Source organism: Rhipicephalus microplus, chromosome X, assembly GCF_043290135.1.
Source record: "Rhipicephalus microplus isolate Deutch F79 chromosome X, USDA_Rmic, whole genome shotgun sequence".
Lineage (NCBI taxonomy): Eukaryota > Metazoa > Arthropoda > Arachnida > Ixodida > Ixodidae > Rhipicephalus > Rhipicephalus microplus.
The window spans coordinates 35,378,145-35,402,824 of record NC_134710.1 but is presented as its reverse complement, the minus strand read 5'-3'; the positions used below and the strand labels follow the sequence as shown (position 1 = coordinate 35,402,824).

The 24,680-nt window shown below is 43.2% G+C and overlaps 3 protein-coding genes across 3 annotated transcripts; 2 read left to right on the top strand and 1 right to left on the bottom strand.

Annotated features, from left to right (window-relative positions):
• Nucleotides 1-267: 267 nt before the first annotated feature.
• LOC119175792 (calcium-responsive transcription factor-like) lies at nt 268-6,813 on the top strand. The gene is made up of 4 exons (XM_075876204.1): nt 268-790; nt 956-1,092; nt 2,044-2,169; nt 3,508-6,813. Exons 1-4 carry the CDS (start codon nt 607-609, stop codon nt 3,802-3,804), a joined length of 744 nt encoding a protein of 247 aa, XP_075732319.1. The 5' UTR covers nt 268-606; the 3' UTR covers nt 3,805-6,813.
• Nucleotides 6,814-10,872: 4,059 nt separating this feature from the next.
• On the bottom strand, nt 10,873-14,284 carry GCS1 (mannosyl-oligosaccharide glucosidase). The gene is made up of 3 exons (XM_037426765.2): nt 13,992-14,284; nt 13,086-13,651; nt 10,873-13,009 (listed from the first exon to the last, which is right to left on the bottom strand). The coding sequence occupies exons 2-3, from the start codon at nt 13,641-13,643 to the stop codon at nt 11,111-11,113; spliced, it is 2,457 nt and encodes an 818-aa protein (XP_037282662.2). The 5' UTR covers nt 13,644-13,651; nt 13,992-14,284; the 3' UTR covers nt 10,873-11,110.
• Nucleotides 14,285-15,052: 768 nt separating this feature from the next.
• Nucleotides 15,053-19,106, top strand: LOC119175790 (uncharacterized). Its single transcript, XM_037426764.2, has one exon. It carries the CDS (start codon nt 15,321-15,323, stop codon nt 16,572-16,574), a length of 1,254 nt encoding a protein of 417 aa, XP_037282661.2. The 5' UTR covers nt 15,053-15,320; the 3' UTR covers nt 16,575-19,106.
• Nucleotides 19,107-24,680: the final 5,574 nt, after the last annotated feature.

Here is a 24,680-nt window from a genome sequence, read left to right as displayed (position 1 = left end):
AGGATGCCAGACATTGTAATTGGGTTTTTCGCGTCTAAAAATCTATTGCGAACGTACACCAACTAGCAACTAACCTACAGACTCGTATGTTATGCTATATATATCAAGCATTGTTTATTGTGGGCAGTTTAGAAAAACATAATTATACTGTATTTGCCTTACACCACTGAATATTACGCAGTATTAAGTTTCTGCGGCAGCACAACAAATCTCGATAATAAACTGTTGGCAAAGCTCTTTCAGAACGGCCGCCACGGCGTCTTGCCACGACGACCACGCATTTTCGTCTGCTAGCGGAAGCTTGTTGCGCCGTCAGTGCCACCAAACCGGAAGCTGTCCCGGCGCCGTGTGACGAGTAGTCTGACGCGGGGAGTTTTCTAGAAACGTTGCTTTGCAGTACGTCCCACATGGGTCTCTTTTGCGCGTGCGTGGCCGTCGCCTAGCAACGGAGACGCTCTTTGCGAGCGTTGCCGAGCCGAATAGTGTTGGCCGAGCACAGGCATGTCGGGCGTGTAATAGCGCGATAGCGCCGCTTGGCCGCTGTGACTACGCTCACCACTTGTTGAGAGCAGATTCCGTGCCACTTTACCTGCGGCACGGGGCTCTATGGAGCCTGCAGTGGCGATATCACCTGAAGAAGGTGCATTAAGGAGGCACCTACGGGACTTGAAGAAGTGTGGAAACACGTGGACCGGCTATGCTGACTGCAGAGAGGCATACGAAGAGCTTTTAAGGGAACTCGCCGCTGTCAATGTGTGCTTCCAGACTGAGCACTCCGTGAAGCCAAAAGGTATGTTCATCGCAAATATGTAGCGCGTATGTGCCGCCTCAGGATGGTGCGTGATGGATGGATGGTCAAACTTTTATATTAAGAGTCCTGAGAGATGCGACTAGCGCACAGTGGGCTCTTCCCACGTTGGGACGGATGATGTAAAGATTTATTTTATCTGTGCAGGCAGGCTGATGTTCAGCACTCAACGCGGATATGTGGTCATAAATGAAGACATCCCTTTTAAGGTTGTCCAGACCACGGACAGAGGCTGCCTCTTTGGGAGAGACCTGCACAAGGTGCAGAATTCAAGAAATCGACAGGTAACATTCGCACGGACACATCCCTCGAGCCGATACGGATAGTTTAATTTGTCACATGCACTCATATCTTTTTCGCATTGAAGCGTGCAAGTATTGGTACGTCGCACGAAATCCTGCTGATGCGCATTCACAGTGACATGCCTTCACGACCACATCACTGTAGGGAAACAAAAGAGCTAACCCACGCTGATCGACATCGTTAACGTTTATTAATTATTTGGCAGATTTTACTTTTATTTAGTTATTATATAGGACATAAAAGTTTCATCTGTTTATCGACCGATTAACGTTTTCATAGCGATCGAGGTACGTATTACCAGATAATAGTGAAAAACGCTTGCCTAAAATGTGACATTCTTTGATACTGGAACCAAGTGAGCCGTATTCTAACAGCTGGACTTCCAGTGCTGTCTGTCATTGCTGAGTGCATGTAAAATTGTAACAGCGAAACTCGTACAACTGCTGCAGTTGCAGAGCGACACGAAATCCATAAATGAGGAGCACATGGGGCATCGAATAATGTTAAAGTGAACATCTTTGAAAATAATCGGTCTTTGGCAAAGAAATATCAATGCAGTTTTTTTTTTCTTTTTCGGTAATACGCCTGTTCATCAATAAAGCTAGATAAAACAGTAATTACTTAAAGGAGGGTAGTATTCAGGTTAAAATGATTAAACATACAGCCCTATTAGCATTTCTTGTGGTATGCACTTTTATGTTTGTTATAAAACCCAGGGGATTCATTTTATGGGGAGGGGACAAGGGAGGGTTAAGCCATAATGCTAATTTAAATGTGAGCCAAATACTGTGGCACCTGTACCCAAGTGGAGACGTGGAGAGCTGCTCCTAAGTGAATTTATAATGCCAAAACACAAACTACTTCCTCTAATCCATGTATGATTGCCATTATTTGTTGCATACTGATGTTCCATATCTCATTTCATGCAATAGGAGAAGCATGCCGACTGGTCAGCAGCTACCTTCCAGCGAAAAAAGGTGAAGCTACAGGGGACAAAGAAGAAGGTGTGCACTGCAACGATGCATGTGAAACAAGTGGAGTTGTATCCGGAATTCAGGGTAAACATAAAAACGAACACATATAGCCTGTTATATTACTTGTTGGCTTTAATCAATACCGAAGTTAAAATTGGAGACATCCACAAACTAGTAGTAGTTTGTGTTAAATTAGTGAAAGCAATCTGTGGCTTGAATCTGTAGCGCTGTGTGTGTGTCTCTTCCTTTGTCCTTGTGGTTGCGCGCTACACCAGTTTCATGGATCAAAACCAAATAGCCCAACAACGCGCCTTGTGGCTTGAAACATGCACCATGATATACATGTTTTTGATAATGCATGTGCATTGCACAGGTAATACTGAATTACACTTTTTGCTCCTCATTCTGTGCAGAAATGTGTCTTTTATTGATTGTGGCCAAAATGGCTGAATAAAGTTTACGAGTATGGGCACCTTTAAATTTTATGCACACCTGTTTCAATGATGCATACGTAATTTTGAAACCTAGAATAACAGAGAGCTGAGCTAGTTGGTAAGCATTCATTATAGTGGTAAGTATTCATTATATTATTGATAAGTTTGCGGTGTCCTGACTTTTTTCTTGTGTCCGTGTTTGCACGCCCTGTATTTTTGAAAATGCTGTGTGGACAATTATTCAACCTACAAGTTTTACAGCTTGAACTGTTAACTCTTTTTAAAATCACTGCATGAAACGTTATTTAGTTTGTGAATGTAAGTACTTATTTTATAAATCATTCTTTATGCCGTGAAAATCACTCTATAATCCCAAGAATGCTCGTTGAAGTGGGTTATATCTTTAACTACACTTGTTTTAACACACTAGGTCTGTGCAAGAGTTACATTTCGCAGCACAATTGCTTGCGCATGTTACTAGGACCAAGAAGCAACAAGAGTGTTGCACACACATCTTGCAATACTTCTTGAGAAACAGGTTTGTTGGTTTCGTGGGCAGTCATCACTTTATAATTCACTCGATTGGTGCGTGAATGTGCAAATTTTTTCTTGTTACTGTTGTTTGGTGTGTTTTACTTGGATCTCTATGTATTGATACTGCAATCATTGCTGCAAGGTTTTAGCACTTCATGCTACCTATGAAAGTGTCAGTCGAGCGCCATTGAAAAATTTAACTGCTCTTTAGTGTTTACAGCACTGAAGTGCAGTATTCATGGGTAAAGAATGCATGGCAGTGCATATAAAACCATTATAAAACACAGCTTTCTAATGCCTACGTGCTTCATTTGTCATGTCTTCTCTGCTTTCATATGTCAAATGCACCTCTATTTTCTACCACTGAAAGTGGTTCCCATTTTTGCAGCCAATTTTGGGAACAACCTAATTTCTTTTACGCTGTTTATCATTTGCTTTTTTCTTTTATATTTAGATCAACATCCCACAACCATGTACCAAATGGCAGCACGAAACAGCTTCAAAGGAAATGATCTCTCGACTGAGGTTGGCATTGCAAGAAGAAGCTAGTGGTAAACCTGTTCTGCACCAGCATCGCTTCTATGTCTGTATGTCCGACAGGGAAAGCCACTCTAATCATGACATTGATGCTCGCTGGGCAGGCTACGCACAGCCGATAAATTCAGAAGTGTCCAAAAAAATTTGTGAGCTTGTACAACAAGGTGTGACATCTGTAAAAACTGTTGAGAGCTGCCTAAGGTATTTTGTCTGAGATGTACTGTTCCAAACAAGCAGTGCCCCCCATCTACTTGCAGAGACTTTTACTCTACGAAGACAGACATAAAAAATCATATTCAGAGGGCACTTCGTAAGGACAGATTTAATTCACTTGATCAAGAGAATGTGGCAGTGTATATAGAACAACTGAAAAAGAAAGCACTGGAACAAGATGTTTTTTCCGAGCCTATCATGCCATGTCTCTGGAAAATGATCCTGATGGGCAAAAGAAACCGCAGGCCGAGTTACTTGATTGTGTCACTTTAGAAACTCTGGCACAGGAATGCGAGCAGACACTGCTGCTTTGCATTCAGACTGAGTTCATGAAGGAGTTGATACTTAAGTACAGTGATGTTGTCGTATGTCTTGATGCTACATACAAAACAACGGATTATGCAATTCCGCTCTTCCTTATTGTGGTGAAAACTTCAAGTTGCTATGCTGTTGCAGGTGCTTTCATTGTACAATTTGAAACAGCTCTCTGCATCGAAGAGGCACTAAACATCTTGAAGGCCTGGAATCCAACCATAAGTCCTAAGTTTTGGATGGTGGACTATAGCCAGGCAGAGATCAGTGCACTTTCTGTTGCCTTCCCGAAGAGTAGGCCAGTCTTATGTGACTTTCACCGAGAGCAGGCTTGCCACAGGTGGCTTTCGAAAAAAGAAAATGAAGTACAAGATGTTGACGATATTAAGAAAATGCTGAGGCAAGTAGCAGCCAGTACAAACGAGAGTTACTTGACCAAAGCAATTGAAGCTTTGAAGGAGTCACAACAATGGAAGGGAAACAAGAAGCTGCAAGCCCATCTAAGTAGTAAGTGGCTTTCAGTAAAAGAAATGTGGGTGAAAAAGTACAGGTTGGACCTCCCTTTTGGCACAAACAACGGAACAGAATCAAAAAACAAGGAGCTCAAGGCATACTTGGCTGGAAACAGTGGTCGCCGTAGCCTGCAAGGGCTTTTGAAAGTCTTAGTTGAAAGCTTTTTTTCGGAAAAATAGGTGCAGTTCTTGTTGTGTTCTGGGTTTTCGGTTTCGGAATGACATGCGAGGATGCCAAGGGGCGCCGCTCTGGCATCTAGGATTTCAAGGCGACTGTAAAATAAAACGAGTGTGTGTTGGGTAACCGTGGAGTGCGGTTGTTGTTCTTTCCTTCGGCGCTTCGCGCCAACCCGCGTGTTCGGGCTGGTCGGCGTCCCCGCCGGCCGCGTACGTCTCCGTCGGCCGTCTTCTTCTTCTGCTTCGTCGGGACCAGCCAGCCTCCAATACAGCAGTTCTTGCTAGCAAATCTGAGTTTTTCAACTTCATACCGCCTTTATCATCATGATGTGCACGATTTCCTCCATGGGAGGCCCCCTGTTGTAGCTGAGCATATTATGGAGCGGCTCACAAGAGCATCTGATTACAGGTCGGAGGACGTGGAAGTCGGCAGTGAGCAAGGAACATTTCGCATTCGTTCTGTCACTCAGGGTGGTGGCTTTCATGAAGTTAACTTCAGTGATCCAAGCTGTACATGCTTCGACTTCAAGAAGTCAAAATTGCCATGCAAACACTTTGCTGCCATTTTTTTGCTTGTTGATGGCTGGGGCTTTTCACGTCTACCTGTGGAATACAGGGAAGGGCCTAACATGACTGCCCATTCTGTCACAAGCTGCACATCTGCTGACACAGAAGACCCTGAAGTGCCAGCTGATCCGGTCACTGAAGAGTTTCAGTGTGGTTTGCAAAAAACATCTGAACAAAGTAGGCGCCACTTAAAATCAAAAATAAGGGCCGAAACCAATCGTCTGCTCTCTTCTCTACACTGCATTCACAGTGACACAGTGTTGCAACACTTGTTTGGCGCACTACATGAGGCGAGAATACTCGCTGAAGAAAATGTTACCACAAGCAGTGGAATCGCTGTACGAGGCTCACCAACAAAAGGGTGCTCAGGAGTGGCAGCAAAAAAAAAGAGCACAAGCATCACCAGCAACTGGAGTTGCAGTGAAGAAACTGCAGTTAGATAAGGACCGTCTGCCTCAGAAGGAGCACTGGGTCTCAAGGGGAGGGGTAGGCCGAAAAGCTGAAGTTATGAGGGAATGTTACAAGTCACTGTTCTGATTTGTAAGCCAGCAGGTGATGTTTGGTGCTTTGGAGCAAGGATACTAAAATAAAAACTGTATTTTCAATATGCACACCCCATAGCTTGTATGTCAATGAACCCTTTCTTTTAGATAGACTGATCCAATATTTTTTGCTCCTATCAGGTTGTGTAATATCTTTTGCTGGTTCATACTGCCAGAGTTTGTGAAAGGCTGCGTGCTGGCAGACTATGGTCCTTTGTTGTAGCGAGACACTTTGCATGACATCTTTTTTTTTTCGTCGCACTCTGTTAACAATGTTCTCTTATGGTGCTCTTCTTCACTGTGGTTTAGTGGAGTCTGCCACACATGCTACCAGTGTTTATTTTTAGTTCTTGTTATTAGTTCCTGAAATGATGTTTGTGCACTATTCTTTTATGACTATCCCGCCGCGGTGGTCTAGTGGCTAAGGTACTCGGCTGCTGACCCGCAGGGCGCGGGTTCGAATCCCGGCTGCGGCGGCTGCATTTCCGATGGAGGCGGAAATGTTGTAGGCCCGTGTACTCAGATTTGGGTGCACGTTAAAGAACCCCAGGTGGTCTAAATTTCCGGAGCCCTCCACTACGGCGTCTCTCATAATCATGTAGTGGTTTTGGGACGGTAAACACCACATATCAATCAATCAAATCTTTTATGACTAATATTCATTTCTGTACCACCAGTGTGTATTTACCTCATGTATGTGACTCATTACTTTTAAAATGTTATTTTTATGCTGATTGAACAATTGACATGCATTTGTAATATTGAATATGATGTATATTCTGCCTCTGATACGTCTCTTGTGGCAGCATTAATCTTGCTGCTTGGTACAGCAAGCCCTCAAACATTAGACCTTCTTCTGTGTACCGTGTTTATTAGTAAATAATTAAGTGCTAACAAAAATGAACTGTATTCTGATTTTGATGCAGCGTGGTCAGCAGTTCACATTTTATTATTCTTGCATGCCTATTACTACGACAAACAATGAGCGAAACAGCTGAAGTGTTCGTGGATTTCGTAAGAAAACAGGCGAGTTTGTCTTGGGTGTGCCAATGTTCATAAAGTGGTCAGCACGGCTGCTAATAGTGCTTTTTTTTCCAAGATATTTTGCTTCTACACGCGTGGCCGTCTTGCATGCTTAGCATTCGGTGCCCATCTACATGCCACGCAGTACATGCGCTATTTAGTGAACCCGCAACCATAGGTCGGCGTACTCACTCAGGCTCGGATCGAGCCACCAGTCTGAGTCTGTGCGAGTCCAGGTGAGTGATATTTCGGTGAGATTGAGTCCGGTTGAAGAAAATTTTCGCGAGTGTGAGTCCGAGTGTGAGTCCGAGTGTGTCCGGCTCAGAAAAATTTTGGTGAGTGTTAGTCTGAGTGAGCTCCACAATTTTTGCCGACCTATGCCCGCAGCCGCCCCAGCATCGCACTGTAGCTGAAACCCAGTATCAGCCCAGCCGGACAACGATGCGGCAAGTACCGTCATAGAGGTGTGTGCAGGGTTCCCCATCATTCAGCGCAGCCCCCCCCCCCCCCCACCCTCTTGGGTGACTTGGGGGTGAATGTATGGGGCAGATTTTGCGCCCTCCCCTCCTAGGCGACTAGGTGAGCCCCCCCCCCCATGCGCACGCCTATGAGTACCGTAATGTGTCGCCTTTCCTACTGCATAGACAGGCGACCGACATTTGCATGCGGTAGATGCCGTATTTTCGGCGTTTACCGCACGGAGGTGCTAAGATGCCCCAAATGAAATGGCCTGTACTGAAGTACAATAAAAACTCGGGCTCCCTTATGCATTTGCCTGAGACGACTGGAATGTAAAAGCCATGAAGACGATGTTCTGGATGAATTACCCGTTCAAACGCTCACCGTTAATGGGCCTAGTTGCTGCATAACTTTGCAGGTAAGAACTTCAGCACAAACGAGGACTAATTACAGAGAGATGAGACGAGCCCTGGCGCAGTGCGCGTGTTCCGTCTTGATTAGCGCTAAAGTTGTCACCTTCGAAATGTACTGAAGTAACATTTGTATTGGATGGAGGGAAGTAGCACAAGCACAGACCAGGAGCGTAGACGGGGGGGGGAGGGGGTTTACCCCCCTTCGTAATTTTTCAAGTTTGCACATGTATATATACACGCACACATACAAACGCACGCACGAACATACACGAAGTATGGTCACCCCCCCTTCCCCCAAAAAAAGAAAAAATCTTGCTACGCCCATGGCACATGCCTGCGTGCAGCGCATATAATCGCCCATCGTAGCAGCTGCACGCCCAATACTTCTTTCAAATGTGCCCGCGTGGGAGCCTTCGTCTGTTTTTCCTAATCTTCTAAGCTTGATTTGGCCTGTTGTAGAGCGACATTTTTAGTTCGGTCCTTATAGGCGTCTGCTTGTGACGCGAACAAGCAGCGCTGCCTATGGTTGCCAGGCGTGGCCACGCATGCGCAAAAGAGACCCATGTGGAACGTACTGCAAAGAGCTTCTCCCCGCCGAAAGAACCTGTGGTTGCAGCCACAGCACGCCACACGCGAAAAAAATATGCCCAGAGAACCAGATTTAATTCTACAGAAAACCTTAGGTTGCCTGACCCATCATTCTCCAAAAGTCATAGCTTTGTACGGATCCAAGCCAAGTTGGGTGTCACCGGGTCGGAGCAGTAATTTCCACATTCTTACGTGTCTGTGCCTTCGTGATGATAGTTATAGCGCGAGAACAAAAAGACGACACTTCGTGTCCTTCTTATCTCTGTTTCTTCGTTTTGTTCTCGCGCTATAACTATCGTCATGCTATACCAACTAGCCCAAGCTGCCACACTTCTAAGTGCCTTCGTATTTGGCTCCGTACGTCTTCGTCCGTAATACTCCTGTTCTGGCCTCGAACAGCAGGGAACTACCCTGATAATTATCGCAGATCTTTTGCAATTCCCTGCTTGAAAGTTCGGTAGGTCTACAGTGATGACATCGTAAACATTCCAACCTTCCACATGTCCCTCTGTTTTCTTCACCTTCGTACTGTTGCCTGTGTACTTTTTTTTTCTTTGTTGCTTTTTCCGTCCGGCAGAACTATAACCATTCCAGCCTTTGCCAGCTCAAACATTCACTTTGGAGGAGGGCGGAGGTTCATCGCAGCAGCTTCTCTCTCCATTAAACTAATGTATATAGGGTAGCGCGCCCCTCCCTTTTAGTGAGAGCGGCTGCCCCCCCCCCCCCCTCCACTTGCTGAGAAAACGGCTGAACTTATGATCATGTTCTATGGCGCGAAATTTCGCAAAACATTCGGGTTTCAGAACAGTGAAGGCAAAATAGACTTTAAACGGGTAGAAATAATCGATGTTTCCTTTAGGCTTGGTATTCGATCTGCTGTTGTCTACATGCGATTTTCGAGTTCGCTTCTTCCATTTAGTATCAACACTCTTCATGTACAAGTAGCTGAAAACTTTCCTCTCCCGTTTTTCTCAATCAATCCTCAAATTACATCTTGCTGCCAGCTTCCCTGCACTCGATGTCAATCCTATGTCACCCTATACCCTCTAATTTGGGGTGTTCCCAAAGCAAGTCTACATATGCCATGTTGTTTAATTTGCAATCTTGCTTGAACCTCTGATTTCATGCACAAGACCGCATTACCGAACGTCCAACCCGGGACTACTGACGCCTTTCCAAATCCCTCTTGCAGCGTCAGTGCCCTATTTTTTATTACAGCTGAGAGACGTGCCAGCAACAAACAGCGTCGCGGTGCATAAAATCCGGTTTCTCCGCCGCCGCTTGGGAAGGCGCCCGTTCACGACACTATAGATATAGGAAAAACCTTTCCAGGCACTATAGTTGCAGTGGTGCCAGTGCACTCTCCGCATAAAGGGAAGACCCAGAACACCTACCATATTAGCGAAGAACCAAAAAGCTGTGTCACGAATGGTGATGCTTACGACAGTTCTTTCCTACTGCATACTTGCGAGACAAAGCTCATGATGATGATATGTGGGGTTTAACGTCCTAAAACTACCGTATGATTATGAGAGGTGCAGTTGCGGAGGGCTCCGGAGATTTCAACCACCTGGGGTTCTTTAACGCGCACCCAAATCTGAGCACAAGGGCCTACAGCGTTTTCGCCTCCATCGAAAATGCAGCCGCCGCAGCCAGGGTTCGATCATCGGACCAGCGGGTCAGCAGCCGAGTACTTTAGTCGCTAGACCACCGCGATGGGGTGAGTCTTCAAAGGCTGGCCTTGAATGTTCCGAACACAGCTCCCATAAATACATGTGTGTTAGCTTGCATTTGTTTAAGAGCGGCTACTGTGAAGGGGCCACAGCCGATTTTAAATTTAAACTATTTTTGTATCGTGCAAGAGCATCAAAATTTACAGATGTAATTTCTACCAAATGGTCCACACACTATGCTTGTTTGTTGCTTGACAAAATGGCGAAGCAACGAGATGTGTGCATTTTAAAATTGTAACGTGAACAATATATTCACGCACTGCAACTTTCCTTATCAGAGTTGCTACAGCAACATTATGAAGCTTCGTAGAAAAAGATAAGATGAGCAGGTGTGGACTTGGCAAGTGACTTGCCATGGTTGTCCCAAAAATCACTGGATGGAATCTTCGTTGTGGCAACCGCATTTTGATCAAGGCAAAATACTAGAGACCTATGTGCTTAGATTAGGTGCACTTTAAAGAAACCCAGGTGGTTAAAATTTCCGGAGCCCTCCACTGCAGCCTCATAATAATATGATTTTGGGATGTGAAGCTCCCAAGAAATACTGTGGACACAAGTGAAGACACAGCAACATAAAGACAAAGACAAGTAGCTCAATTTTCTGTCATTATAAACTGAATGTTATTAATGGTAAAAATTACATGGTGATACTGCGAGGACTACATATTGTGCTCTGAATTTTTGTAGTGTGATGATGCTTTAATACACTATAATGTATAGAAAAATGAAAGACGCATAAGAAGTCTCATGTAGAATCAAAAGAGTTACGCGATGAAACTCACTGGTTTACATCGGGAAACGACTTAGATCCTTTTTATTTAGTTTTATCAAAATAGCTACGTACATATTCTTTGGCACCTCTTTGCTCTTTTTTGCAGTAACAGGCATGAACACAATAAAAAAAAAGCATTTAAGCTTTAATAAAAAATAAAGTAGAATGACTTCTCTCCCAGATCCTGCACAAAATGATAAAACATAATGCTAATACACCTCACCCATGAGTAGCACCACAAGGGCTGACCAGCCAGTAAAGGGATGAGATCCACGACCCTTGCCTGTGATGTCATCATAGTTCTCCCATATGTAATTGGACTGACGATACTCCTTTAGAATATTGCTGATGATGTTGCTTCTGAGCTCCTTGTACATTTGAAACGCTTTCTCCTGAAATGGTCCTGGAAGTTCGCTGTAGTGATGGAGTGCTTTTACTGCTAAGTAGTTAATATTTATCCAAACTGGACCTCTCCAGTACGGTGGGTCTGTATCCGTATTCTTCTGAAGGTACATGGGAGAGTCCTTGGAAAGTGACCTCAAGCCATAGTTGGTCCACAACAGAGCTGGATTTCGAAGGTCTGTCAGCAGCTTTCCCAGTGCAGGGTGGTCGGGAGTCAGCAAACGCAGGAGCAAGGGAAACAGACTAACATAGCCAAAGTGTTCCACAAACTGCAGTTGTGGTGCTTCCATTGTCAGTCGAACCTTGGGCAGTGGTGGTGCTCCTGGCGCCTGGCCTGGTGGTGGTTTCTGCTCCACCAGGCGCACCTTGTCTGTGTGGAGGCCATAGTCACAGTATCGATTTGTTTGTGAAGATAAGTGCAGTTTGTCCAGCAATGCTGTGTTACTCAACATGTGGTGTGTGGCTGTTAGGCTGCCACTGCTGGGATGATTCAGGAGGTGTGCTGCCTCAGCCAATACCCCAGATGAAAAAGCTAACCAGCAGTAAAGGTCTACATGACGCTCATCTTCAGATGGGTGCGATGCCCTCGGATAATCATCCAGTCCTGATGTCAAGGTCTTTGGGTTTAGTTCTGTGCGGCTGCTGGCATCCCTGCCTTGCCATCGATAGGAGCCAGGCAGTTTACCCACTTGTGTGCTATTCAGCCACTGGAAAAGCTTCAGAAAACGTGGAAAAGCTCGTCGAAGGAAATCTCCATGTCTGGCCAGAACATCACGCTGCCTTAGAAGGGCTTCAAGTGTAAGCAACAAGGCTGGTGGATTTGCGTTTGTGTCTCTCTGCACAACAAATTCAGCTGGAACTTGGGTGCGTGCTTCAGCACCAAGGATTTGTTCACGTGGTATCCAACCATCTACATTCATGAGGTCAAGCCAGTGGCCAAGTATGTCTTTGGAGATCTTCGGATCCCATCGCATTAGCAAAAGATTATGGAAACCTTCGTCCCAGAGGAATCCTCTAGGAAAGAAAGATCGTGATGGCACTGCAGTATAGAGAGGAGCTTTCCAGTATTCCACAGGTTCCTTGTTATGAGAAGACTGAACTAAGGAAGAGCCATAGAAATAGCCAATACCTCCCACCAAATTGCTCAAAACTTCTTTAGCAGCTTCATTATCTTCCTCACTAAAACCTTTGCTCTGCAGATTAAATAGCATGCCAAACCGTTCATCAAACTTGGCGCTATACTCAGCCAAAGATTGCTCATAAATATTTTCACTAAGTCTGTTTGGCCGGTCCTCAAAACTTCCAGACTCAAAGATTACTTCTAGTTCGTATGGAGGCATTACTGTCACTTGGGTGAGAACAAAGTTTGGAGACTTGCGTTCTCTATCCTCCGCAGAGAGGACAGTACCACGAGTGACATAAAGATCCCTCGCGCCCTTTTTACGTCTGAGAATCATCAAATTGTGGAGAACAGTTTCTTTCAGGCTTTCGAGCCCAGGTGCCAGTGTACTGAGGTAGCTATAATGCACCACATTTTGTGGGTTCCTATCATGAAATGTAGCTGTAAACTGCCCCAAATCCGAAGTTTCTCCCTGAATGTATCCAAGGCGAGACTTGCCATCAACATTTGGCCAGAGGTGTCCATGGCCATCAGTAGCAAAGTAAAACAGTAGAGACAGTGGAGCTGTAAGAACAGCGCCTGGTACCTAAAAAAAAAAAACAAAAACAGCATGTTTTCAGTCATTAGACAGTTTTAACACCCAATATTTTTTAGGATCTTACCTTCGGATTGACAGAAATTCGTGCCGTCCAATCTCCACCATTTCGGCCACCTGCTCTCTTTACGAAAGATGTTTCAATCACAAATTCCTCGTCAACTATTTGTTGCACTCCAAAGTTGACCCCATCGTGTCGTGTCCATCCATACTTCTGAAGTCTGTCCCACTGATTGCACCAATGCCTGATGGGTAAGTTTTGGTTCTTTAGCTTGTGGGAGAACCACATAAGTCCAGCCACCAACGGCTGAGGGCTACGAGTCTTCAAGCCAAAGTACAATGAACTTCTGTAGCTCCCCCAAAACCGCTCTGGAATGTCGAGCGTGGACTTGACGGTCACTTTCGGCAGGTCCACTGGTCGGATGACCCACGATTCCAAATAATGCAGGAAGTACACATAAAGTACAACAGAAACTATGAGGCAACCATTAAATGCCACAAACATAGTGAACTTGGAATCGAACCTCCGTTCTGCGCTAGCCTTTCGTACATGTGCAACTGGTGGTTTAGTCGTTGGACGTCCAGACGCAGGCCGCGTCGATTCCAGCTTTCTTTGCCGCGCCATTACGTGTGCTGCGAAAAACAAAAGGTGTTGTCAGTAAGTGCTGTACGGTCACTTTATACGAAACACAAGATCGCATGGCACAAAACATATCGGCGCTCACAGCAGGCGCCTATAAACAAGGATTGACACGTGGACACGGACGTAGTGTCACATGTACACGATCACTTGGCCCTACCAATCGTGTGTATGTGCATGTGTGTGCACTCACCGCACACCACGACGAAGTTTATGGATGAGGTCGTGGTGCGCAGTACGGTTTGAAAGGGCAATCCAAGACTAAACACGTTTCTAGATAGTGTGGACAAATCAGTTTTACGACGCGTCGTAGCACTGATTTGCTTCACTTACGCTGCTATGTTTATATCCGCAGTCCCCAGCCGTTAAAAAAAAAAAAAAAAACACACTTCAAATCGGTCAGTTCAGTGAAACACGTCTTCTCCACATTCCTACCGTTTACCCAAGCCGGTTACTACGACAACGACAAGCACGAGAACACTAAGTGCCACATCTTCGGTGTAAGATATTTGATGCATAGAGTGATGTACATATGTACATCATAGAGGAAGCCGTACATCAAGAATGCACAGCTACAGTGTACTAGAACACTTCTAGTACACTCTAGCTAACGCCTCCTAGATTTCTTGTGCCTGCCGGATTATCGGTGGTCACTTGGGGAGCGGCGGTCGTCAAAATTATGGTGGTGGCGCTATTCAAGTAGGAGTGCCTTCAAATAAGTTTTTACGTTTTTGAAGCTTATATGCAACAAAAATAACTTAAAAAGTTTTAAAAAGACGTACACGTAATTTTAATTAACCCTACGTAAGTGACGTCGTCATTCATCAAGCAACTTTTTTAATACAAGGCATCCTTTGAAAATAGTAACAAACGCCAAAATTGCCGATCTCAAAGGCCAAGTACAAAGACCCTTTTCCTACGTAGGCAGCGTTTCCGTAGATGACCGGCGTTTTGCGCTCATTCGGCAGGCACAAGAAATCTAGGAGGTGTTGCTCTAGCACAGCAAAGCGCGCGAACGCTTTGCTGCTGATGATGATGGGAACTGAAGCATGTAAATACGTTAAGCTTGCACTAAATTTTGGGATACAACATCTACAGTGCGTTGCTCTAAATTTAAAACATAGCTGCAAAGAAGAAACAAAGCCATGCATCACATAATTAATATGCAGCTTTATGCCACGTGCATGAAGCCATAGAGTTTCTCAAAAACATAATTTTGTGAGAAAATCTATGCATGCAGTTATAGAGTTTCTTACAGCAATAAACTATTATATAAAACTTTATGCATGCAGCCATGTAATCTGCTTCGTGGAGATGTGAGGGTCAAAGGTCAAAACAATTTTTTCTTCATCCATGCTTCTTGAAACTACTTGTCCATACATAAAGCAATTGCTTCCGCTTCCTTTGTAGGTCTGACGTATCCTGATCCGAAATAAGTAGGTGTTAAAAGATGTAGAAAATGTGGGTCAACTTGCGTGGTTGTGCATTGTGCCGCGCATAACTTAAGCAAATCTAAAGGAGTAAATTTCTTTTTCCTTTCTGGTCTGCTGATAAATCGGTATGACAAGCTTTGTTTATTGACCATGTAAATAAGAAAAACAAACGTCAGCTGTGCGTGAAGTGACTAATTTTGTGAAGATCCTGTGCTTCGGTAGCCTAGCCATGCTGCCTTTTATTTCTTCCTCGGACGAACGCAATCGCTACCAAGCCGTGCCGGTACCATTGCCTACTGCGAACTTGGAACCAGCCAGCATTGCGAAGTTGTGGTGTGTGCGTGTGAACCATTTGTTTTATATATTGAACGGTGATGAAAATTTGTACGCGTGCTGTGTCAGCTTCTCTCCATCCAGCCCGGATAAGCCATTCAAGATACCGCTGGATGCACCTTTGCGAGATCTATTGAGTGCTAGTAGCAATCTTGTTGTTCTTGTTTTCGATGATGGCACTGTCCGTACTTTGCGCTACAGTCGTGGCGATGGGTGGATTGACGGTATTAAGTTTCACCTGCCATTGGACACGACTTCTACTGTCGAATATACTGGCATCTGTAGTGGAAGCAATCTCTTCTGGGTTCAGCGGTCAAGCCAATTCCGCGACGAAGTGGGGTACTCGTTGTGGCAGTGCTCCGTTGCAACAGACATTGACACCCTCCCGAACGTACAGTGTCTGGCCCACAGGTTACCGCCTTTCCGTTTGCACGTGTTGCGGCATGCTGCAGTAGTTATCCCATGTCTCCCAGATCCGCCGAATATCTATCTTTCGTTTGGTTACACCCATGACTTTAAAATGGGCTCTTTGGCAAAACAGGCAGTCTTTTTAACCACGACACTGTCATCACCGTTAGACATGGCTGCTTTCTACAAAAGGCATATTCGGTTCTGGCAGGTGCAAACACACGCTGCTGTTGTCAACCACAGTTGTGTGTCCCCTTTGGCCAACTGCCTGTGTCTCCTTCTCAAGGACAACTCGGTTATCATGTTGAGCTCGTCAGGAGATGTTCTGCGGCAGACAATCCTGCAAGATGTGTCCCCTCGTGTTATGGGCTGCTGCATAATTGCATCAACTCTCTGTCTGTTTGAAGACTCTGCTGTGCAGCTCTATGATTTAACAGATGGCTCTTTGCTGGAAGAATCGAGCTTGCAGGGATCTTTCCGTGGTGTGTTGCCAAGCCTGTGGGCTTTTTGGACAACTGAAGGAGTGTATCAATTGAGTGCTTCTGGATGCACATGGCGCCAAAATAGCTGTGGTCAGTTGCAGAGTGAAGCACTTGTGTATGCTGCTTGGCATGCTGGTGCCGAGACTTCAACTGGGTTGCCAATAGAGGTGCAGGTTCGAACCAAATTGAACCGCATCTTACATCCACTTGTCGAATGCTATTCGAAGCTGCAGCAGACAAAAGTAGCTCTCACTTCCTGACCTTTTGCATTAGTGCTAACATTTCGCATTAATACATGGAAGGTTCACATAGTTTCAAGGCTTCATTGCTGGAAAGGAAAAATACTAGGCATGATTTGTACTGTTCGTGACAGTTACTCTATCCAATGCCTCCTTTACTTTTTTTAATGCCAGTGCAAACGCACGCTTATCAATGGGAGCCGGCGGTCCGCCTTAGAGCGGAAAGTGGTCGTAATGTGACGCTACATGATGGGTAGCGTCACACATGCTTCTGGGCACTTTTCCTCGAAGATTCGATACGCGTGTTTCCTACACCAATATCAGAAGTCTGTCCGATTTGTTCCTTCGTGCTCCTTCTTTGTGGGTCGAAGCAATGCCGCCACCGCATCACAGCGCATGCAGAAGCATTTCAGTGCCGCTTCGCCATTGGTTGCCCGCATAGCGCCATGAATGGTGACACGCTATCTCAAAACACCGTATCTGTTACAGAGCCAGTGTGACTGCCAATATTGTAAACATTAGGAGTGCTAGATGCTGTCCCACGGATCTGTACACAACTTAACAAAAAATGACTTCATATGATTTCCATCATGAGGAACTGCATGAGAGGTTTTCTCCATCGTGACTGCAAAGCACATGCGAAGGCTAGGCGATGGGTGAGATCAGGAAAGGGCTAGAGGATAGCGTGGTGAACAGCTGGATCGGTGCATCTGGCTGGCATTGATAAAATAGAGGAGACGCTGCTTTATCTATGCCCCTGGTTGAGTTAGATATCCAAAGCTTGTGCTCACAAGTAGCGTTGGTCAATGTCAACACATTAGCATTCTGCAATGTGCCTTTCCAGGCAAATTTAGTGGCATTTGTAATGTTTCCAGAAAATGTGCTTTGTGTGCCTGTGATGCTTTAATAGCTAGTCAAAAAAAAAAAAAAAGAAAGCTTTACAAGTACATCTTGTGCCTGTTGTCAGTGTTGCTGCTTGTTGCAAAGTGTATATTACATCAAGTAATATACACTTTGAGCACTTGTATATTGGCCTAGTCATTTTGTGCATATTGTGCCAGAAAGTAGTGTTCTTGTTAACTTCATTGGAACTGGCACTCGTGAACCAGGCTAGCAAGTACCATTGCCTGTGCTGAAGAGCCCTGGTTTTATCAAACTAAATCTTATAAATTTCGTGATATAAAGAAAATTATTGCAATTCGACTTCATCTGAGAATCAAGCTCAATGAGCTTGCAGTCTTGAAAGAATAAAATAATGTGAGCTTCCCTGTAACAAACTTACAAAAATAAGAAAGGTCACTTTAAGGTTCTTTGATATCTAGAAATATATATTGCTGAGGTATATTGTCAAATAAATTGAGGCATTCATTAATCTGTGCTTGATAATGACAGAAATGTGTCTTGGCCAGCAGGTTACTGTGAATTTTTACCTGAGTCTTAGCAGGTGGGTCCAAAAGGGGCACCTACCCCCCTCAAACCACATCGCCACTTTCCCCCACCTAAGCTGCACCAGCGCTGCCGCCCCCAAGTACGATGTAACAAGGCTTTCCACCACCCCTTGGAAAATATCCTGCCGACACTTATGAATGTATGTAACTGGTTTCATTAACCCCTTTCAGCGTCATGTACAAGCGTTTGCTTCTGCACCAGCCAGGAAATGGACTAAAAGTTGAATTGTGTCTAAGAAAAAGAAAGTAAAAATGTGTGTTGCTGGTTTAAAAAGAAAGATAGTAGATTCACAGCTGTGTATTTTTGTCTTGCAACATTAGACAAGTTGTTGGATGCTGTTGTGCTTCTAAGGCAACACGTGACTCATGTAATGGAACCGCTGCTGGCAAAACTTGCCTTTTTACTAAAAAAATAAAAACTTCTTTCTTTTCAAATGCCTTAAGTACTTGTGCAAATTAGAGTGGATTATGTTTTAGTGTCAGTTTAATCAGTACCATTAGTACTTGGCCAAGTTAATTTCAAATACCAGGCTCTAACTTTCTTTAATCAGTACTGAAAAGTAAACTGCAACAAAAATAGAAGTGTGAGGTGTTTCAAGTAACACTGTATCCACAGAAAAGCCTCTTAATCATTTCGGTGTTTAATTTGTTTGCACGCATGAGAACCAAGTTGAAGTTTCTCATGCCAAAATGGGAGAAAGTTCTGCCTTTATTAACTTCTGCAAGTGATCTAGAATACAGACCTAGTGTCACTTGAGTCAATGTGCCTGCTATTTGCTCTGTGGGGAATAAAATGTCACCTAGAGCAAAGGCAAGAAATACTTCTGGAAAAGCTTGCAGAATGCCACATCACATTCTTGGATTTTACGTAGTGTCTTCCTTGCTCTATTTTTTAGGCCTGCTGCCAGGAGTGTCTGTTTGCTACAGAAAATTCTGAATGGTGTTGATGCAATGCATGCGCATATACTGGCCTTCCAACTTTGGTAATATTTGATGATCTCTGCTGTTTGCCTAGAGCCTTTTCAGCTCAAATTAGGTGTTCTTGTAGATGACACTCAAGTATGCTGTCCTAGTGTTTCACAAAATAAATCTTGACAACAGAGAAGTCTATCTCTTTTTACTGATTTAGTTGCAGCTACTGTGTAGCATTGTGTTAGGCTGTGACTAGGAATTTACCTTTGGAGGTGCATTGCAGGGAACACTGTGAAAATTTTCTACTTCTTCGTGCAAGTGAATCAAGAGAATTCTCGCTATTTAACAGTGTAAAATTGTGAGATGTTATATTGGCATGTAGGGTGTATGCACTTGACGTCATCCCCGACAAGTGCTTGTGGCAAGGTTCTATGTTGTAGGTTTGCACAAAAAACTTGCTAAATGCGCTGTGTCGGATTCGTACGACGATTTGGATGACTAGTTCAATACAACTTAAGAAGTCTGGAGATGCTCCGACCAGACGACCAAAGCTCTTAAGCGGATCGCCTTCGTGAATAAAGAAATAGTCTTGCGCGATGCACTCGGAAATGTTCATTGAAGACGGATTTACCGGCCATCTAGCTCATGATGCCAGTCTGGAGTGCGCATACGTTGGTGCTGGCTTGTATTCGTCTGTCTTTGAAGAGGAAATGCTGCGGACCTCAACAATTGTATCTGACTGTAGAGACCTCCAAAACCACTCCTGCACACCGAAACATGGACAGCAAGACTGCGCTTATAGACAGACCTTCAAAATGACGCGACGATGGTGTTGGCGCCTTGTGGATACCCCCTATACGTATGGCATAGGAAAGTTGTCCTGAGGAGTAATATATAATGTCACTAATAATTTTGGGGTTGTCAGAATGCCTCCTGGGTATGGCCTTGGTGCAGTGCAAGGTAGCTGTGTAAACCCTTTCTTGGCATGTTCAGTTGCCTGTCAGTTTCTTTACTATCATTTATATGGTGCATTAGGTAAATGACTGTGATTGTTTGTCTGATGCCCTATGTATAGTTTTCAGAAAGAGGAAAAAAATTGACAGATGATAGGGGTGCAGTGACTGGAAAGCCAACATCATGAAAGCACTGGCTTCAACGCAAATTTCTCCACTGTTCAGCACAAGCAATACTTGGCAATCCTCTAGTTGATATATAGTTGTCTTTACACTTTTTTTTTCTTACTGCAGCTGGTTGGGTTTTCTCGATGATGCTTGCTGTAAACGTAAAGCTTCTTCAATTAACTGGGTACACTGGTAAACAAATTTTTTTTATGGAGGGGGAGACATAATTCAGCATTATTGCATAATTCCTAGCCATGCTAGCCATTATGGCAAAACACATGACATAGACATCATTAAGTGATCTCCAATCAAAACAGTGGTATATGAAATATTGGGGTTACAAGTGTGAAAACCACACTGTGATGATGCAGCACGCCACGGCGGGTAGATTAATTTAGACTGCCTGAAGCTGTGTTCACATGCACCTAAAACTGAGTATTTTAGCATTTTATGAATTTCACCACTATCAAAATGTAGTCATCGAGGCCAGAAATCGAACCCATGCTCTTGTGCATTATGCATGCAAAAAACAATCGTTACCAGAATGAATATTAAATAGGACATCTCCTCTCCAAACTTGTGAAAGCAGAGAAGGCTCCAAAAAAGATGGGGTTGCATGACTGTGTTACTATCACAGTGTAGAATTCAGTGGTGCCCGAGCTCTATTGAAATCCTAATAACTACCTATGTAAGCCAACTGCTAACCATGAATTCCAGAAATGCTTCACATACGGTGCCTTTACATCTATCTGCATTTACCAACTGCTGTATCTTTGGTGCATTATACGAAGTAGATTATGGCTCTATGCAACATATCTTAACTAGTGACGTAGTAAATTTCTTGTACCAGTCTTTCAGGCCTCTCTAGAATCCGTGATGCTTCCACCCAATAAAAAACATACACGTATTGTCCCAATAATGAAAAAGGGTTACCTTTTTACGCCTTAAATTACCGTCCGATTTCTATTTTATCGTAGTCTTGCAAAATATTTGAGCATATCATTGCAGACTACATGAGTAAATTCTTAAATGGGCATAAAATTCTAACTCCCTTTCAACATGACTTCAGGAAGGGTCTATGAACTGTCACCCAATTGAGTACAGTCATGCATTTGTTCGTTTCTGTCCCTGACAAAGGTGGCCAAATGGCCAAATTTTTAGATTTTCAAAAAGCTTTTGATGTAGTCCCTCATGACAAATTAATCTACAAATTACATATCGATAAATTTCCTGGCTTTATCCTGTCATGGATAACTGCTCACCTAATGTATCGGGAACAGCGTGTTGTGATTAACGGACAGCAATCTGATTCTTTCTCGGTGGCCTCTGGGGTCCCCCAAGAAAGTGTGCTTGGCTCTCCATTATTTCTTATTTATTGTAACGACATAGTAGATACCGTACAAGCCCCTGTCATTGTCCATCTTTTCGCAGATGACTGCATCATTTTTAATGAGATTAATACAGTTGAAGATCAGTTGTTGCTTAGTTCAGCATTAAACCATATTTTTAAGTGGAGCAATAAACGGCTGAAGTTAATGAATACAAAGAGTTACTCTTACTAACAACCTTACTTGGAGCACCCACATTCCTAACATCACCTCTTCGGCTTTCAGAAAATTGTCTTCTTTGCCACAAGCTTAAGCATGCACCCCATGATGTGAAAACTTTAGCTTATACGACTCTCATCAGACCCAAGTTAGAATAAGCCTGCATTATTTGGGATCCCTTCATCAAAAGCAGCATTGATGCTCTTGAAAGAATACAGAGAAAAGACATGAGATTCATTTTTTCTAAATGCAGCCGCAATGATGCTGTTACTAAGCTTTTACACTCCAACGGATTTCAAACTCTGAATCAGGTGTAAGATTTCCTGACTGAAGTTCCTTCGTTCTTTCTTTAGTAGTAAATTTTTAATAGATCCCAGACCTTACATAAGCTTTTCTGAAACTAGGAAAACTCGTCATTCCCACTCGCTCACTCTCCTTATCTTGCCAGAACTGAACTTTGTAAAGTATTTTTTTTCCCCTGAACTATTGAAAAATAGAACCTGATACCTTTTCATCATCTGAACTCGCCTGAATCAATACAGAATCACATCCTCACTGTTTTTAATCCTTTTCGATTTAGAGTTGTTTATCAGGCATTTTCGTTTGAGATTTTCAATTGTAAATTGTACGTTTATTTTGTACCTTGCCGCTCCTGCTTGGGCCACAGCAGTATTCACAGCAGTATGCTGTAAATAAATAAAAATAAAAACTGTTGGGACTCGTCAGGAGAATGTCCATTGCGATGGGGCCAACTTGCAGATGCTCATAGATGACAACTTTAAACAAAAAAAAAAATTTTTTTTTCAGAACGTCCGACACCGGTGCGTGCTGAGCGTTGACACCACACACCAAGGGAACCAAAAATGTCCCTTTTGCAATGTCTCAAAATCATGTTAGCACTTCTTTAAAAGGCAACAAGAAAAGTTTCTGAATAGCAAGCAACCACGAAGATACCCAAGGTGTGAAGATCCACAAGGAAAGGAGCACCAGGTGTGAACCCCGCAAAAGAAGCAATCTCAAAGTTCCTGGTAATATTTTGTGTGATCTACTTACTGTGTAACCCTCGTAGATTTCAGGACCTGAAAGTACGTGTGGTTGTGCTTGTGGTGCATTTATTTCCTTAACTTCCCCCCAAAAACTCTTGTCCGCGAGATCCCGCATTTAAATATTTTGGCATATGTAGACCCCATCTTGCTTCAATAAATCAGTTTATGGGATACTAGTAGCTTGCGATTGTTTTTACTGTTTTTATGGAATCTCAATTTGCTTTTTGTTTTTTTATTTTAAAAATCTGCCCATAGGCAAAATTTTTTATTAAAAAATACACGTGCAATGTCAACTCGTGTATAAAGTCAAGTAAAGGCTCATAAGTGGTGGTGAGGTCCACGGATCGGTCAAGGTCGGGTGGTTGGCCAGGCCTGGGGCCTGTTGCACAAAGGTGACGACGACGGCTCAGTTGTAGACCTGTGGAAGTCTCAAATACAAGTTTTTGCTCTCTAATAATGAGCAACTGATTCAACTTGTCCCCAAATAGCCATTATTGCATTAACATTTATTACATTAATATTTGTTTAATTTATTCATGAAACAATAACCAATAAATTGGTTATTATTATTGTAAATAACAACAACCAAGAATGGCTGCATTCAAACATGTATTGGAAAGGGTGGTACAAGCACTAGTTGTTTGTGGAACACGTTTCAACATACTTTTTTCCTAGGTGTGTTCTGTTTTTCTTTTGGAGTTCTTGGTAAAGTGGCACACTTGAATTGGTATGTGGCCTTTTTAAAAACAATTTTCTGTACATCATACATACAGTGGATGCCATGCCAACATTATACTTAGTTCAGGGTATTTTCTTGGTTGGATGTTTCCATTCTCAGTGGTGCTTCAATTCTTGTAATCTTTCCAAAAAATCTGAGGAAAATTTTCCAAGTTTAGTATTATTTTTGAGAAGCTTTATTCAAAATATGCTTATAAAAAAATGCTGCATCCTTTAAAAAAGTGTACACATTGAATAGAAAAGCTGTTTTTCACAAAAAATATTTTCTCGTAATGTATGGGAGCCCTAAAAAAATACCTCTCAGCGAAGTGCAGCAAAAGAAATTAAACTGCATATTGATATGCCCATTTGCCTAAACTCAGCTGGAGGTAATGGAATGAGCACATGGATGTGTGATTTGTTCATGCTGGATTAAGCGATTGGCACTGGCATGAATGAGTAGGGGTAGTTGTTGGGAATAATGATAGAAATCGGTAGGACAAGTGCATGGCAGAAGGGTTTTTTTTTTTTCACTAGTGACATTAATTTCTGAATATTATTTTCCATGCACTACTTTATAATAAAATGAAAGTTGCTTTGACTAGTGACATTATGACAAAATAGCTACATTCAAATGGTTATCTGCATGCAGTTCCTTTCACTATCATTGTGTCTTGTGCCAAAAATGTTCTCATGATTGATTCTGTGACTATAAAGTGTATTTATCAGCCTGTGTTATGCAACCAAACTGCACTAATTTTTAAAAACATTTTTATTGTAGTTAGCTACTTCACAGTCAAGATTTTTTATAGTACAAAATCACCCAGAAGATTTTAAATGTGTTTTTTCTTGCTGTGGACAAATTATTTCTTGCCGAATCTGCCCATAATGTGCACCTTCCATAATAATGAGTTTTCATAAAAGGTACGCAAACTGTATTCAACAACATTGTTATGTGTACTTTTATGTTAAAGAGACTAGAGTGTGCAAACATAGACACAAGATACATTTTGAGACACCACGAATTCCGACCAATAATTGAAAAAGGTGCACAGTGGCGGAAAAGAAGGTGCACGCGAAAGCTTATCTGCACATGCCCAGGCACAATGTGATACTTATCAATCTGGCATGCGAGGTGGTTTATGTGAGAGATAACTGCTCAGGCACATTCTTTCTTTTTTATGCAATTTAATCTACAGTGAAATCCTTTTTTTGCAGTGAACAATAAGCTGTTAGCCTGTCTCAATAACCATGGAGAAGACAGCGGCTGACACATTTGATACATTTGTAATGGTCCGAAGAACACTTTTCAACAATAAGCAGTTAGAGCAACACC

Bases quoted from the DNA above. Each gene is read 5' to 3' on its own strand.
- LOC119175792 (XM_075876204.1), top strand. From the start codon at position 607: ATGGAGCCTGCAGTGGCGATATCACCTGAAGAAGGTGCATTAAGGAGG. The intron at 791-955 runs GTATGTTCATCG...TTATCTGTGCAG, and splicing joins GCACTCCGTGAAGCCAAAAG to GCAGGCTGATGTTCAGCACT. The intron at 2,170-3,507 runs GTAAACATAAAA...TTTTATATTTAG, and splicing joins AGTTGTATCCGGAATTCAGG to ATCAACATCCCACAACCATG.
- GCS1 (XM_037426765.2), bottom strand. From the start codon at position 13,643: ATGGCGCGGCAAAGAAAGCTGGAATCGACGCGGCCTGCGTCTGGACGT. The intron at 13,010-13,085 runs GTAAGATCCTAA...TTTTTTTTTTAG, and splicing joins GAATTTCTGTCAATCCGAAG to GTACCAGGCGCTGTTCTTAC.
- LOC119175790 (XM_037426764.2), top strand. From the start codon at position 15,321: ATGCTGCCTTTTATTTCTTCCTCGGACGAACGCAATCGCTACCAAGCC.